This window comes from Protopterus annectens, chromosome 1.part2, assembly GCF_019279795.1.
Source record: "Protopterus annectens isolate FY-2018-M chromosome 1.part2, PAN1.0, whole genome shotgun sequence".
NCBI lineage: Eukaryota > Metazoa > Chordata > Ceratodontiformes > Protopteridae > Protopterus > Protopterus annectens.
This window is the reverse complement of record NC_056727.1, coordinates 556,124,523-556,140,096: the sequence shown is the minus strand read 5'-3', so window position 1 is coordinate 556,140,096 and position 15,574 is coordinate 556,124,523. Positions and strand designations below refer to the sequence as shown.

At 38.9% G+C, this 15,574-nt stretch overlaps 1 protein-coding gene across 2 annotated transcripts in view; it reads left to right on the top strand.

The window, feature by feature from the left end:
- ENTPD6 (ectonucleoside triphosphate diphosphohydrolase 6) overlaps window positions 1-15,574 on the top strand; it is a 921,044-nt gene that overhangs the window by 868,219 nt on the left and 37,251 nt on the right. For both annotated transcript variants that reach the window (XM_044057700.1, XM_044057708.1), the window contains exon 12: window positions 5,715-5,771. In XM_044057700.1, the coding sequence (XP_043913635.1) occupies window positions 5,715-5,771 (57 nt within the window). The remainder of the gene's footprint in view (window positions 1-5,714; window positions 5,772-15,574) is intronic.

Sequence of the window (15,574 nt, the reverse complement as noted above, 5' to 3'; positions counted from 1 at the left end):
ACAATTTCAACTTTTAACAGCTAAGCTAATCCTATTTCTTCTGACAAAGATGGGAAATTCTTTGATAGGTTTGGAAAGAAAGCTTGTACTTCACTTTTAATGTCTTCTGTTTGTCATGTAACCAAACATTTTCCAAAATGTTCTTATGCTACTGCTGATGTGGTTTCTAGGGCAGCTGCTACTATGTCACTAATGAGAAGATATACCTGGTTACCTTGTCAGAATTTACCAGAGGGTGTCAAATCTGAGCTCTTGAATTGCCCCACTGGATAAAGAGGTATAAGTTGGCCTTTCTCTGCAAAGGTCATAGGAAGATGTTGTTGTTATATACAAAGTTAAGTTTTAATTTTTAAGTTCAATGCAGGAGATTAGTTAGACTGGAAGGAGTACTGCTGACAGCTAAGATTAGATGTTTGCAGTCCACTTGGGTTGATTAATAATGGAAATGTTAAAATATATGTAAAAAGAAGGCTAAAGCATTACTAATGTGATTAATCATGTGACATCATGTGCTTTGTATATGTGTGTGTGCTACTGTATTGATTGTCAGTAGACAACTTAATACTTTTTATTTTTAGTATTTGTTGTATTCAGTTTATCATTATTTGATATTCTGAACTTCTGCATGCATATTCATTTGTTTTTTATTCCTTTTTTCTTCTCCCTTTAAATACTCTGTTATTCAGTTATCTCCAGCATTAGTAAAATTAAAAAAATCTAGTAGTAATCCACTTTTTAGCCTTTTCTGATTATAAAGATGTCTGGCCTTTAAATTGCTTACTACTGTATCCATTCCAGCACTATAAGGGCACAACAGTATATATCCATCAGTTTGTCCAAATTCCTTCATTGTATTTATTGAGACTGTTGACTGGATGAAAATTATAATATTCAAAGTGATTTTATTAATTCACAATAGCCAAATAATTTACATTATGATTATGTAAGTCTCCTATGCATTTTAAAACAGGTACTGATCTTTAAAGGTTTAACTGTTTAGCATCATCAGTTTCTTAAGATGGCTCATGAATGGCTTTTCTGTACATTTTTAGATATTTAACTATGAACAATATAGTTTTAAGACCAAAAACAGTTTTGCAGTGGTAAACCAATTTTAAGCATTTTTGTAATGTTTCTAGACTGGCAAAACATCACATTTGAGCTTTGTAAACTAATCAAGCTTCCTAATTATAGCTGTTTCATTCGATATATTATATCAGGATTAATAAACATGTCATTTTAATACATCTAACATTAATACATTTTCCTACTGGCATTTGTGATGGAGCTGCTAATACAGTACTATGGATTATACTGAGCTGCAGAAATCATAACTTTATCTCGTTTCTGTCATCAGTAGCTGCTAAAAGACTGATCCTTCAAAATTTAAATTAAGCAGTCTTGTAAGAGTGTGACTGCATATTTATGGTGCAGTTGAATGCTTCAAACTTTAAACTATATATGATATTCACAAACTTGTTCCACAGCTCACAGGGATGGTACATGGAACAAATCACATAGCATAGGTCTACACAGGTCTGGGAAAAGTGGACCATGTCTGCATACACTGCAGTGTACAGGAAAGAGGTCACAAATGAAATGGTTTTGCAGATAATGTTAATGTACCATTCACAAACACTACAACTGCACCCCAATTTTGACTGCCGCAGGCATCAACTTGTACAGTCCAGGGAGTAGGCTATTTTGACCAAATGAAATGATAACTGAACAGATGGCAATAGAATACAGATGTGTAGCTCAGCGCATATCATTGGAATAGGATTGATTGCCAGTGTAGAACTCACAGGTACATCAAATGCAGTCACAATCTCCTGTGACAGCCCACAATACATGCAGACGTGATACTTCAACCAAACTGGCCACTATATCCTTAATAACTGTTTTATTTTTGGTTATTATGTCTTTCATTTTTTAAAAGAGTGAGATAACGTATTGGAAAAAAAGGGATTGCTTAGCCCCATTAAGTAACCTTATCATGGAAATCTACACTAGTCATTGTTGTCAGAGTCTGCCTAAGTGAACACAGTGTGTTGGGCACTGTGCAGTAGTCCACGTTTGAGAAAATAAGTGCAGCAAAGCTGCAAAATCATAGGACAAAACTTTGTTGTTAAGGTATTTCTATGAGAGATCAGTTGCTAAATACTTCAAGGACACTCCTTGGAAGTATTACTCGTTTAATACCCATTTAACATGGAGACCCATAAGTACATTCCTTGTTGTTGGAGTACATTTCCATACATCAGTTAGCAGGTATGGAAGAAGTCTGTAATCTGCATCAGTTATGTCATCTGTTATTTGTTTATCATTTACTTGTTAAGTCTAGGCATCAGCGATAGGTAACAGGGATTAAGCTGCAGTCATTAGTGTTTTAAATATTTTGCTGAACACTGCATTTAGAATTTATAGATCTTTTAATGTTCATTAAGCCTTTTGCTCTAATGTTTTTAAATGGTCACCATGAATACAGATCTCTCTGATTACCTGTGTTAACTCAGGTCTTTAGTTGTTGTATCTTTCGGCTTTTCCCGGTTAGGGGTCGCCACAGCAGAACTCCGGTCTGCTAATGATTGGCAGTAGATTTTTATGTACCGAGTTGCCAGCCCTGGCGCACAACCTTCAACAAAGGTACGCCCATTCGTGCATGTCTCCACACAGAAGATGCCTTAGCTGAGAATCGAACAGGGCAACGTCTTACTGTGAGGTGACAATGCTACCGCAGCACCACCACCGCAGTAACTCAGGTCTTTAGTGATTCCACAAATTAATATTTGAACATAACTGAGTAAAGTCCTTATACAATAAAAAAAAATGCAGGGGCAAGCAATCTGCAAGCCCTACCCCCACATATCTAAATACTTTTCAGATTGCTTAACAGTGGGAAAAAGAATAAATGTCCCTAGCCTACTGCACTGGAATCTTGATACATACCTGTAAACTATACAGATTTTTGCAGAATGTCCAGATTTTGGCCTGAACGGGCGTTCCTTTGTTGAAGGTTGTGCGTTAGGCCCAGCAAGCCAGCATGTAAAACTCTACTGCCAATCATTAGCGGACCGGAGTTCCGCTGTGGCGACCCCTAACCAGGAAAAAGCCGAAAGACGAAAACAAATGTTTGATCCGTTTTTAATAAAATTGTGGTTTTCTGGCAAATTAGTGGTAAATCATTAAAGATTGAAGTTCGAAAATAATGACAGACATTTGAGTTTCAGACTTCATATCCTTCAGAACATTCATGTTAATGCAAAACCTGTTATTCTATCAACTTTCTAAGTTTGTAAGAGCAATATTTAAAAAGTGTCCCTATTTTTGGGCCTTTGTCCCACTTTTACTTATGGCTTTGTCCAGATTTCTTATCTATGGGGTTGAGAGCTATAATCTTGAACTATATCATCAGCATCACATTCCATGATCTCAATCCTTTAAATGTAGCAAAATACAAGAGGGGAAAACACAAGTGTTTTATGGGGGGGGCAACTCCCCAGTACCCCTCACCCCACATTGCTAAATATACTAACTCCAGAACTGCACAACAGTGTGTAAAAGAAAAAAATATCCGTACCTCAGTGCAGTGTGATCTCTGTGTATAAAGCAGGCATATTTCAACACAACAGTGGTTCAGTGTAACAGCATATCTGAGATCACTGATCACTAAAATAAGGAGTCAATCAAAGGAAGGGCACATAGGAAACCCACAAATTTGTATTCTTAAAGTAGCAGACAGGCTGAAAAAGTTTGACTTGAATATGTCTTACTCTAAATAATTATCATCTTAAAACTTTTTGTTTTTTTGCTAGTGTTCTGATTTAACCAGGATTTGAATATGTTTAGACGGTATTAACTTGTGGTCAAGAAAACCATGAGCTGAATTCACAAACCTTTATGCGATTGCCTATGGCTGATGCATAAAAAATGCAGTCCAAAACCCTTTACAGTTCATAAACGTGCAGTCCAGGTACAGAATTGGTATGCAAATCAATGACCCGTTATCTAAAATTCACAAAGTTGTAAAATTGCAGCATACAGTGGGTTAAGGAGACCAATATCTATGGGTAAAAAAAAACTGGATGTGGCATAGAAATTCAAATGTGGTGCTCCTAATCTCCCTGCACAACTGATCAGCAAAACATTCATGAGCAACAGCATAAAGTAAGATTTGACCAAATAAAACACTGTACAGGGGAACCTCTATTAGTCTGCCTGCTGTGCATAGTACTGCAGTATCACGACTGTATTTTGATCTACACGTAGTGATGCAATGATTGGTCTCTTTATTTCATTATAATAGAGATTAACCACACCACAGATATAGTGTTTGCATTCTTAAATCACTCCTATTCCTGTATGCAGATCAAGGAAGTGTACAGTACCAAGGCATTACCATCACCCTCTACCATTTCATCTGTAGTTCACCTGATGCTTGTAATGCTAACAAAATGATAGTGTTGTCTTTTATACAAAGCTGGTATGGTACATTTCTTCTTGCATTCACAGGTGCAAGCATAACTTTGCCAGCTAATATCTGTAAAGGAAACTCAGAAATGTATCAAGTGGCAAACATTTATAAGACCAGAGCTTAACTCAACCTGGTATGCCAAAACCACATTCTGAATAATTTTACAGCAGGACTACTATAGATGTATTGTAAAAAAGCTACATTTTCCTGGTCATCTAGCAGTTAAAATATGCAAGACTAACTTATTGGCTTAGAATCTAACCAGAGTTACAGTGGTTTAAGAGCATGAATGTTCATGGATAACATTAAATGATACTGTTCTTTTACAGACTTTAGCATCCATGTATTGAGAAAACACTTTGCCTACATGCCCAAACAAGGTTTTCAGTGACACGTAACTCAGGTTAGGAAAGCTGCAAGAGAGAGGACTGTACTCAGAATCACTAATGCGTTAAATCTCTGGACAAAAGAACTACAGTTCCACAAATTTCATAAACGTTAACCAGTTTGGAAAGCCTATGATGTATACTGCAAAATATGTCACTGTGCTCCTTACAATTATGAGGCAATTGTCAGTGCTTATAAGTACCGTGAAAAGCTATGGTCCATTTCTTTTTCCAAGTTATTGTGACAGTGCTGATTGTGGTGTGTGTGATTCACAGTCATTCCACACTTTTATAAAGTGAAATAATTGTGCAGTCTGTTACTTAAAATCATGCTGCATTCTGGACAGGGTACTGGGTACAGTGCACATATGCCATTTGTGAGACTGCGCCTGTTTTTATGTGCAGTGGTACAATCATAACGCCTTTCAATTCAACATGTATCACTGGTCTAGAAAGGGGATTCATTGTGCAACAAAAAATTGTATTTGTGGGGTGATCATGATGATAGGTGACATGATACACATTGTCAGCTTAATAACACTTTATGGACACTTGTTAAATTTAGCTAGATGGTACAATACTATTTTGCAGATTTTTCTGATTTTATTGTTTTATTTGCAATTTATGTTTTTTTTAATTACTTTTTTGAGTGTACCTCATAAGTACTTCACTGTTTCCAAAATGTTGTTAGGTTACAGTACAGAATGGAGAAGCCAGCCAGAGTTGCTGAGGTGAATAGATTTGACACATGTTCTACCTTATAAAATATGACAAAGAGATTGCAGGTTTACTTAAAGCAGTATATAAATCAAGAATGTACAAATACTACTCATTTGTCTGTTTTTCCTTTTTAGATGAAGAGAAAGGAGGAAGCCTAAAAGTTGAGGATTTTGAAGCCGCTGCCAAACAAAGTAAGAACACTACATGTCTGTGATACTGATCTGTGTTTGTATGTAATGGTGATTATTGCTTTCCTGTCATTGTAATGAATGTGCTCTTCATCCTTGTGTGAGGCACTAAACACATTCACTCTAAGCAATTAACTTACTGTTGTATGTAGACTGCAGCTGTGAGATTCGGCAGAGGGAAAACGTCCAGGGTACTGCTGGTCTGGTTAGGTGATTGTACTTAGTGAGGTATTCTTCAATGAAAACTTACTTCAAGGGAGTGTTCATTTCCAGGGAGGAAGGAAAACTGTGATTTAGCATGCCAGGAAATTTGAGATAATGGCCCATCAATAAATGAGTTCTTCACCTCACACATACACGTCATAGTATATAGGGAATATGAACTTGGTAAAATTTCACCCACTGGTGTGTGAATATAATTCCATACAAATCACTGTACTAGAGTTTTATACAGAAAGAGAATACTTGACTTCACAAATTCCCTACATTAGGAGGATCAAGGAAGAAAAGTTGCAAGGATAGCAGATGTCCAAGAGAATGGTCATAGAGTCGACAAGTCTTTGGTTCCTTAAGCAGAAAATTACAGTAGGTATAAACAACTAGTTTTAATTAGTTTAAGATGTGTGTTTCTCTTCTTACATGCTGTTATTGAATGTTTTAGAATAAAATTCTGGATCTTTTGCATCTAATGTTTGTAGAGAATAACTTAATATGTTCATTATATTGATCACTGCTGCAGCAGTGACCATTCAAACGTACACTGTTATGGTAAGTAACTTACACAAATGTACTTTACACAGTAAGATTTCCTCTTTTATTCATGTTTAAATCTGATGTATCATGATTAGCTTGGCTAATCTTGAAGATTGGTGGTTGAAAAAGAAGCAGAATAGCAACAACATGTATGTTCATAAAATTTAAAATATATATATGGCCATGTGATACTTTTCTGTTCATATTCTGAAACTTATTTCTTCTTTGACACCGAGTACTAGCTGTTGTATGCTACACATGTTCAGTAAGTGAGACAAGTCAGTATTCTTGTGCAGTTTTACATTCACTCATAATTTCATTATGAACTGTCCTATTTCATGAAGTGTTATCTTACAGAAAATGAGTATTATGAGCAACAGCGAGTAGAAATAATGAATACCCTAAAACATGAAGAAGTATTTTCCGCTTTAATCTAGAACTTGTACAGTTAGGATGCTTGATGTATTGTAAAATGATGGCATATGTTATTAATATAAAATCCTACTTCACTTATTGGTAGATGCAGATGTTTAGTAATAATTAGCTACATGGATTAAGTCTGCATATCACTTCCCTGCTTTCATTGTGGATTGTATATAAGTGGAAGTGTAATGCTGGAGGTGCTGTGAATAATGAGTGTGTAAAGAAGGATATTAATTTAGCTATGATAACTTAATGCAGCATGTTGCAGCTGTTTGCAGCACAGTTTCCTAGACTGAACCCAGACCTCGTTGTAGACTTCCACAGACTGAAGAGACTCTTCAGTGAAAAAATGACTGTGAATGTGCCAGATGTCGTGGGCCAGCTAATGCACAGAGATGTATACTTTCCAGGTTTCATTTGCAGTTGGTGAACCTTTGCATCTATGGGATATTTTGTGCAGTAGCTACTTCACTGTTCAGGCTTTTTACCATTTTGGTCAGTAGTGCAATATGTAAAAATTTCCATGTGTTAGTCATCAGAGTTGATTCATTTGTGTATAACTGACATTCCCACACAGGAGTGTAAAAACAGTTTCTTTGTTTCAGGATTTGTTAAATTTTCAGAATTGTATGTTTGAGGGTTTCGGTTTTGTGTTTTTGCCATTCAGACTTGTTAAGTTGATTTCATTTAACACAACAGATTAGTTGATGTGGAAGGTTGGAGCAATTAAAAATATCATTGGAGGAATTGTAGGCTGGAGAATAAAATTAGTAGGTGATTACTAGGCTAATGACCCTTTTGGGGGGGGGGCTTTTTTAAGCCTAGCCCTGCTTCCTAAGGTGAGAATCAAATCTTGTACCTTGTGTCTTAAACACCCTAACCATTATACAAGTCCTCTAGTGTTTTTTTTTTTTTTGGTGTATAGACTGTCCTTAGGCAGATAATAGGACCCGAATAAAGTCTGTGTGTGTTATAAATCGCCTTATTGAACTTTGCACTCCCAACCAGACCTAGAGAAGTACTGAGTCCTGTATACATTAACTTAAAAATGTATCAAGAAGCTGTAAAGGAGGCACGAGCAGAAGTCATAAACTGGAAAGGAATCTTCACAGTGAAGTCAAACTTGATTGTCAAGCTTGTGGCTTGCAAGCCTTCAAGAAGCTTGATTGATGTACCCATATCTTGACATTTTCTATTTTCTTTATGTATACTAAGACTCTTGTTGAAGGAAGTTAATGACATGCTTCTTATAATAAAGAGAAGAGAGGAGTTCTCTGTTGGTAATGCAACATTTAATACTATTACTCCTGACTTTGTCAAAATTATTTGCAATTCCACCAAATAACAGTGAATTCCAAAAATTAATGCTATATCTTTAAAGCAAAAGAATGTGAAAACTGTGTTGTGAACCCAACAGTCAAAATGGCATAGAAAACTAATTTTTGATGGCCTTTTTCCTATTTGGAAGCATTCATTCCCACACTCACTAGGAAGGAGGCATTGCTGCATGCACCCTTTGATTATTGTTGGTGTGTCCAAGTCTTTACAGCTTGGAGGTAAAAATTGCCCCCCCCCCTTCAGAGTAATTCAGAGTGGTGGTTTTATGATCGCCTTTGATAGTGAATGGATTTATAGATCAACTTCTTTGGTGGAATGGGAAGTGATAGACAAATAAATATCCTCCCTGGCCTTTTTCTGATTGGAAGCATTCATTCCGACACCCACCAATAAGGGGGCTTTGCTAGATGCACTCTTACATAATAATTATTATTTATATGCCTTTACAACTTGGACGCAAGGACTGTCACACACCTTCATGTCTGAGTAATTCAGTATGTTGGCCTCATGGTACCCTTTGGTTGTGAATGGCTGTACAAATCCATTTCTTTGGTGGAAGAGAAAGTGACGGAAAAAGTAATATCATCCCTGGCTTCTTTTGTGGGATATTTGTTACCTGAAATGCCATATACCCTGGATATAATATTGTTTCTTCCAGAGCATCAATCCTTTGACAGTCGTTGTCAGTTAAGGAGTTGATACGACCTGGTGGGGGAGGATGGGAGAGAACAACTAATACCAGCTTGTCCATCCTGGGGGAGGGAGGTAGCTTAGGTTAACAGCAGCAGCATTAAGAGCCTGGCAGGCTATATACTACAGGTGGTCTACCACTTGATCTGGAAGTTGCTAACTTATGTATTTACACTTTGTTTACCAGGATAGTTGTACTAGGCCAGTGGTCTCTTTTCAGGAGACACTTAAGGAGGTATTCTTACTGACTTGGGGAAATTTGCCAGGGCACCGATAACTTCTCGTGCTCTTTGGCAACTGCTGTGGGATATTTTACATCCACCCAAAGTATCACCAACTCAGGCAGATGGGATCTCTGTTTAATGTACCATCCAAAGGACAGCATAATCAGAAGTGCACCACCCCACCCTTATGCTGCACTGCAGTGTTAGTATAGGAAAATTAATCCAAGTACCTGGGGTGAGAATAAAATCAATGATTTTCTAATCTTCCAGCGCAGAAGGCGTGTATGCTACCTGTTGAGGCACTGCTCATGAACAGAAGTGAGCATGCACCTCCTGAGGGGCTGGTGGTGTTAGTGCACATTCTGTGGCAGCAGTATGATGCTGCACCAGCAGTCTCAATCTTGTCACCAGTCCCAGGTGTAGTTTTGTTTAAGCCTGGGGGGGGGCTAAGGCAGGTCCCATAGTAGAAAAATGTCTAAGCAGTTCCTCCTCCAAGATATTGTCCAGTAAACAGGACCATTAATAGAATAAAGTTATAAGTTAGTTGTGTGGATTCATGAATAACTGCATTCTTTTGTGATGAGAAAAAAACAGTACTGCACTGGAATAAATCTCACAGAATTTACAATCAAAGACACTCCAAATGAGGAAACACCAGAATGGAAAAGTAATTTACTTCTGTCATCTCTGTTTAATCAAAAATACTTCTTTAGAATAACAACTGCCATTAAAAAATGGTTTAACAAGACAAACACCCAAGTCCCAAAGAAAGTGAACTTGTATCTTAGGTTTGCTGAGAGAAGATTTTTTAATGCACCTTTATTAAATTATCACGTAAGATACAAGCAAACATACATTAACAGAAAATAAAGTAATTTTAACATTGTTTACATTTAAATACAATATACATCACATATATTTTCTTTGCTACTATCATCAGTCCAACATTACAAAAATTGCTGAATTCCAGTCTTCCCTTAAATCTCACTCCTCCTCCTGAACATTATTACGCATAGGGTGGTTCCCACAGTTTCCATTTACTTCTATTTAATTTGTACTGTTCCTTTTGTAAAGATCCCTCTTCCAGTTCTTTTATCTCTCTTATAATATTCAATACCTCAAATACAGTTGGTGTAGACTTTGATCTCCTTTTTCTAGTAATTGCTTTTTGGCAGCCAACAGAGTTAAACTTGATAAGGCCTTACTATGTGTAGGCAATTCAGACCCTGTCCAAGCTCAGAAGAATCATTTACTTACAGCTATTTGCTCACCCAGTGTTTCTGATACAGTACACTGTAGGGGATTTTTAAAGTCTGCCAACTCATTACACCTGCAAAACATCTGTTTCCATTTACCTCTGTCTTCTCCATCACACCTCCTACACTTGCTGTCTACCTGAGGAAATAATCTTTGAAGTCTGCTCGGGATATAAGAATACCTATGCAAACCCTTCCAAGCAAATATCCTAAACCTTCTAGACTTGGTTGCATACCTGGGAGCCATTTAGCCAGTCTCCCTTCCCAATCTTGTCTAACTTCTTCTGATTGATTTTTATAGTTACCATGCAATATTTTATATGCCCTGCTAATTATACCTTTTGGAACAGCTACTTCAGTTCTAGATTCAACTAAAAACTCTACCAGAGCATGTCATTCACTTAAAATTCCCATATCCCTTTCTGTGAGATCAAACCCTGGCAGGGAAAGGCAGTCTCTAGCCTGCAATCCAAATGTCTTCTTGACCTCATCCCACTCTATTACCTTTACTGCTTGAGTTATTTGATGCCAATATCGTGGTTCCTTTGCCAGGTTTCTCTAGTAAATTCCAGCCCCTCTTACCTATTTTCTGTACCCCTACTTACAATCACCCCTGCTGGCAAAATCTTTTTCCGTTCCCATATTGTCTTATTTCTTAGAATGTTTTATGCTGCTTTATGAATATAATAATCTGTGTGGTTGTTATTGTTCTCCTTAAGGGGCTGCTTCCAGTATTCCACTCTCTCTATTTCTTGAAATTCCCCTTGTTTCATCATCATCATCATCATCCCTTTCCACTTTGAATTGTAACCTTCTGCTTTTTATATCCATATGAGCCTTAACTATGTAGCTTTAAAATATCCAATCATATCAGGTAAACCTAAACTACCTCCCAGATAAATTCCTTCAATTCCTTATTAATTGTTGTCCACAACTTCTCCTCAGGTTGATAAAAGCATACCTGACCCGTGTACAAGACTAAAGGGACTGAAAACATTTTCACTGCTTGTATCTTGCTATCCATATCAGTAAGTAAGAGTTTCCAGTTTTTCAATTTTTGTATTATCTTTTGTTTAGTCTCTTCCCACATATCCTTAGCTGCCACAACAGAAGCCTTTTTAGACAATACTCTTAATCTTATCATGTCCTCATGGATATGAGTATTACTGAACCAGTTTGTGTGTGGATCCATAATTTACGACTATCTAAGAAATAGAACTTCTGCCTCTGGCAATACTATAACAGTCTCAACTCCAGTCTGTAAATCTAAAACCCAAATTTAATTTCTTTATTTCAATCTAAATCTAAAACCTGAATTTCATGTCTGATAATTTCAAACTATTACACTATTATCTATATGTCTAGAGTTCATTAAGTCCACAGCTTACCACTGTATACAAGATTTTGTGGTTTACTATCATATTTTCGAATGGAATTCCATTGACTGCACTTTTGTCAAACACGGAAAATTGAAAACTGTAATGTTGAACTCCAAAAGCCAACCTAGGAATGGGTTTTAACATGGGTCGATATAGGTGTTCACTGCTATTGCCGAACTACAAACCTCTCCCCTATCTTGACATACGTTAAAACCCATTCCTAGGTTGGCTTTTGGAGTTCGACATTACAGTTTTTGATTTTCTGTGTTCGACAAAAGTGCAGTCGACGGAGTTCCATTCGAAAATATGATAGTAAACCGATTTTGTATGTGAACTGAATTCCTTTTGTTTTGTTTAAACTGTACTTACCACTGTATACAAGATTTTATGTGTGAATTGAACTCTTTTGCTTTGTTTAAACTGTATCTGTGACTGCAGCAGGGAAGAGTGATTGGGCATTTATATTATAGGTTCATAGGTTCATACTAGGCTATCTGCCCGAGGGCATTTACAAGCCTAGCCCATCGTTTTGTGGCTTATGCCACCCCTTTAGTATGGGGAACTATACCCATTATTTTGCTGTGCCTCTGTCGAGCAGTGACACTGAGGTAATCCCTGGGGTATATCTGCGATCTCCCATCCATTGGTCAAGATTTCTCTTGAACAAGGCCAGCGAGGTGCTCTGCCTCACATGTACTGGGATTTTGTTCCACAGCATAGGAGTCTTTGGGTGATGAATCTATCCCTCCAGCACATCCTATTAATAGCCGTGTCGAGGTTTAAGTCTCCGCACTTGTGGCTCTGATGGATCTAGATTTTTGAGGTGAAGCATATTCATCAAATCTGGGTTTGACATGGCCTTGTATGTTAGGCAAAGGTCACCTCTGAGCAAGCGTGGCGACTGAATAGAGCTGGAGATCTTTCAGTCGGGCAGCATAGGACAGATTTTGAGACCCTTTATCCTTTTGGTGAGGAACTTTGTGGCCTCTCCAGCTGCTGCAAGTGTCGGGTCAGATACATTCCGAATGGGGCATTGTACTCAATCATTGGTCTGATGAGTGATGAGTAAAGGGAGACTATGACCTCCCTTGATCTAGATGAGAATCCCTTCATGATAAGGTGGGCAATGTAGAAGGTCTTCCTAACTACTTTAGCTACATGGGTGTTGAATGACAGACTACTATCAACCTGGGTCCCCAGGTCCCTGATAACTTCTTCTGTGCTCAGTGGATTGCCACCTATTTGGTAGCTAGGGTAACCTTGTTTTTCCCGAAGGGTATGACTATGCATTTTTGGCATTTAACTTTAGGCCGTGGCTCTGGCACCAGTTATCCGTTTCTGTGAGACCCTTCTGAAGGATATCTGTGTCAGATGTGTTTTCTACTATGGCCCAGTTTGCAGTCATCTGCAAACTTTGTCAGCCATAACCCTCCTGTGTTTGCTTGTACTTGGAAAAGTAGATCCCAAACAAGAGTGGGCCCAGGACTGAGCCCTGTGGGACACCACTTGTGACGGGCTTTGAGTCTGACATGGTGCCAGCAACTCTAACCCTGTGGGTTCTGTCACTCAGCCAGTTTGCAACCCATCTTGTGATGTATGGGTTAACATTTAAGCTGATGAGTTTTTCAATGATACCCGAGTGGGGTATTGTATCGAAGGCCTTAGCCAGATCGAGGTAGGCTGTATGGACTGCCTTTCCTCATCAATGGCTTTGGTGACTGTTTCAAAAGTCAACCAAGTTTAAAAGGCATGATCTGCCTTTGACAAAGCCAAACTGGGTTGGATCCAAAGTCTGCAAATTCCCTATGTCTTTATTTATGAGGTCCATTATGATCCTCCCCATGGCTTTGCAGATAAGGCTTGTCAAGCTAATGGGCGGTAATTTCCAGGGTCGGTGGAGGCACCGCCTTTGTGAAGTGGGACCACAGTTGCAGTGTGCCACTCCTGGACGTATCCAGAGGTAAGACTTTGATTAAACAGCTGTCCTAGCTGTGGGTTTAATTCCTCATTGAGTTAAGTGGAGCACACAGCCGGGACACCATCAGGTCCCATGGATGCTGTGTTTTTGCTTTGGAGAGAGCAGTTCTCACTTGGGCTGGAGATGTTTGGGGGCTGCAATCGTTTGGTATAGATATCTCTCCTTTTGGGGAGGGGAGAAGTTTGCACTGAACCTGTCAGCCAGTATGTTGGCAATGTCTGTAGGATCAGTAATCTTCACATCATTTTGAACTTGTTCTGAGCATATCTGGGAGTTTCCTCCTAGGTTTCTAACATAGCTAAAGAAGGCCTTATGACTGTCTTTTGAGTCTTTAGCTATTTTTCTCTCAAATTTGCTTTGGATGATTTTATGAGAGCTCTTAGTTTTTACTTATAGTGATCAAGGGTGTCTTACCTTTTAAGGATTTTGCTCTATCTTGTAGTAGCTTCCTCCTTTTGTTGTAGAGTTTGTTTATGGCTGGGGTCCACCAGACTGGACGCTTGCCTTTGGTACAAAGAGTCTTTGTTTTGCTTGGGATTGCCTTATCCATGCAGTCCTGCAGGTGCTGGTAGAAGGCATTTGTAAGTGATTCAGCGGCTTGAGTACTGTTTTCCGCCAGCTCGGGAGCCTTAAAGGAGACCACACTAGTCTTTAGAAGTGTGAAGTCGGCTTTTGAGAAGTTCTTTACTGTGGTCTGTTTTATTTCAGGTGGGGGTGGGATGAGGACCTCCAGCGAGATTAGTTTGTGATCTGATCTCACCAGTGAGGGGTATACTTCCGGTGTTGAACATTGTGCTCCCATGTTCGTGATGATGAGATCAAGTATGTTATCTCCTCTTGTGGGGATGGTGACTAGTTGTTCCATGGCATTTGAGTTTATGAATTCCAGGAACTTTTGGGCTAGGGTGTTTGGGCTTGAGTAGTGTTCCCAGTCTATATTAGGGTAATTGAAGTCACCTAGTATGATGGTGTTTGGTGATACATTTATCCCCTCTAGTGTTTTCAGGAAGGCCATGTGAGGTTCCTGAGTTTGTGAGGGTGGCCTGTAACATGCTACAATTTGCAGAGCAGTCTTGCCTATGGTTAATTGCACCTGGATGGTCTCCGATGCATCGTGCGTTGCCACCAGTCTTGAGGTGTGGGTGTCCTTGATGAATATGGATACCCCTCCTTTCTTGGTATTGTCCGGATTTTGGGGCGGAACGCATGATATGAGGTAAAACCTGATAGCTGGGGTGCTCTCAGGAGCCTTGAACCAGGTTTCTGTCACAGCACTGACATCGATGTTCTCCATACTGAGAAGGGCCTCGAGTGCGTGCATTTTGAGATTTAGACTTCTGGCATTGAGCAGCATTACCCTTAGTTTTTTCCTTTTTGTGTTCTAGGGTGGTAGGTTTAGAATTTGAGCCTTGCCTAAAAAGGCACTATGGGGTGGCAAGAGCCTTTGCCAATATCCGGAATCCCAGGGTGACAGATGCAAGCCGTCCCTTGAAGCAGCGTGGCTTGTCCAGCATGTCATCCCAGGCAGACAGATACTGGATCCCCTTTGAATGACACCAGTGTTTAAGCCAATTGTTAAAGCTGATCATCTTATCTCTGTATTGTGGCATCATTCTTGGTGAAGGTAGGATACTGCTCAAGGTCAGGGTCATACCTGCCTGGGCTACATAATCAGAGAGCTCCTCAATGTCTCTTTTCATGTAGTCCAAGGAGGTACGTCTCAGGTCGTTTACACCAGCGTGGACAATGACTGAGTCATATTTGT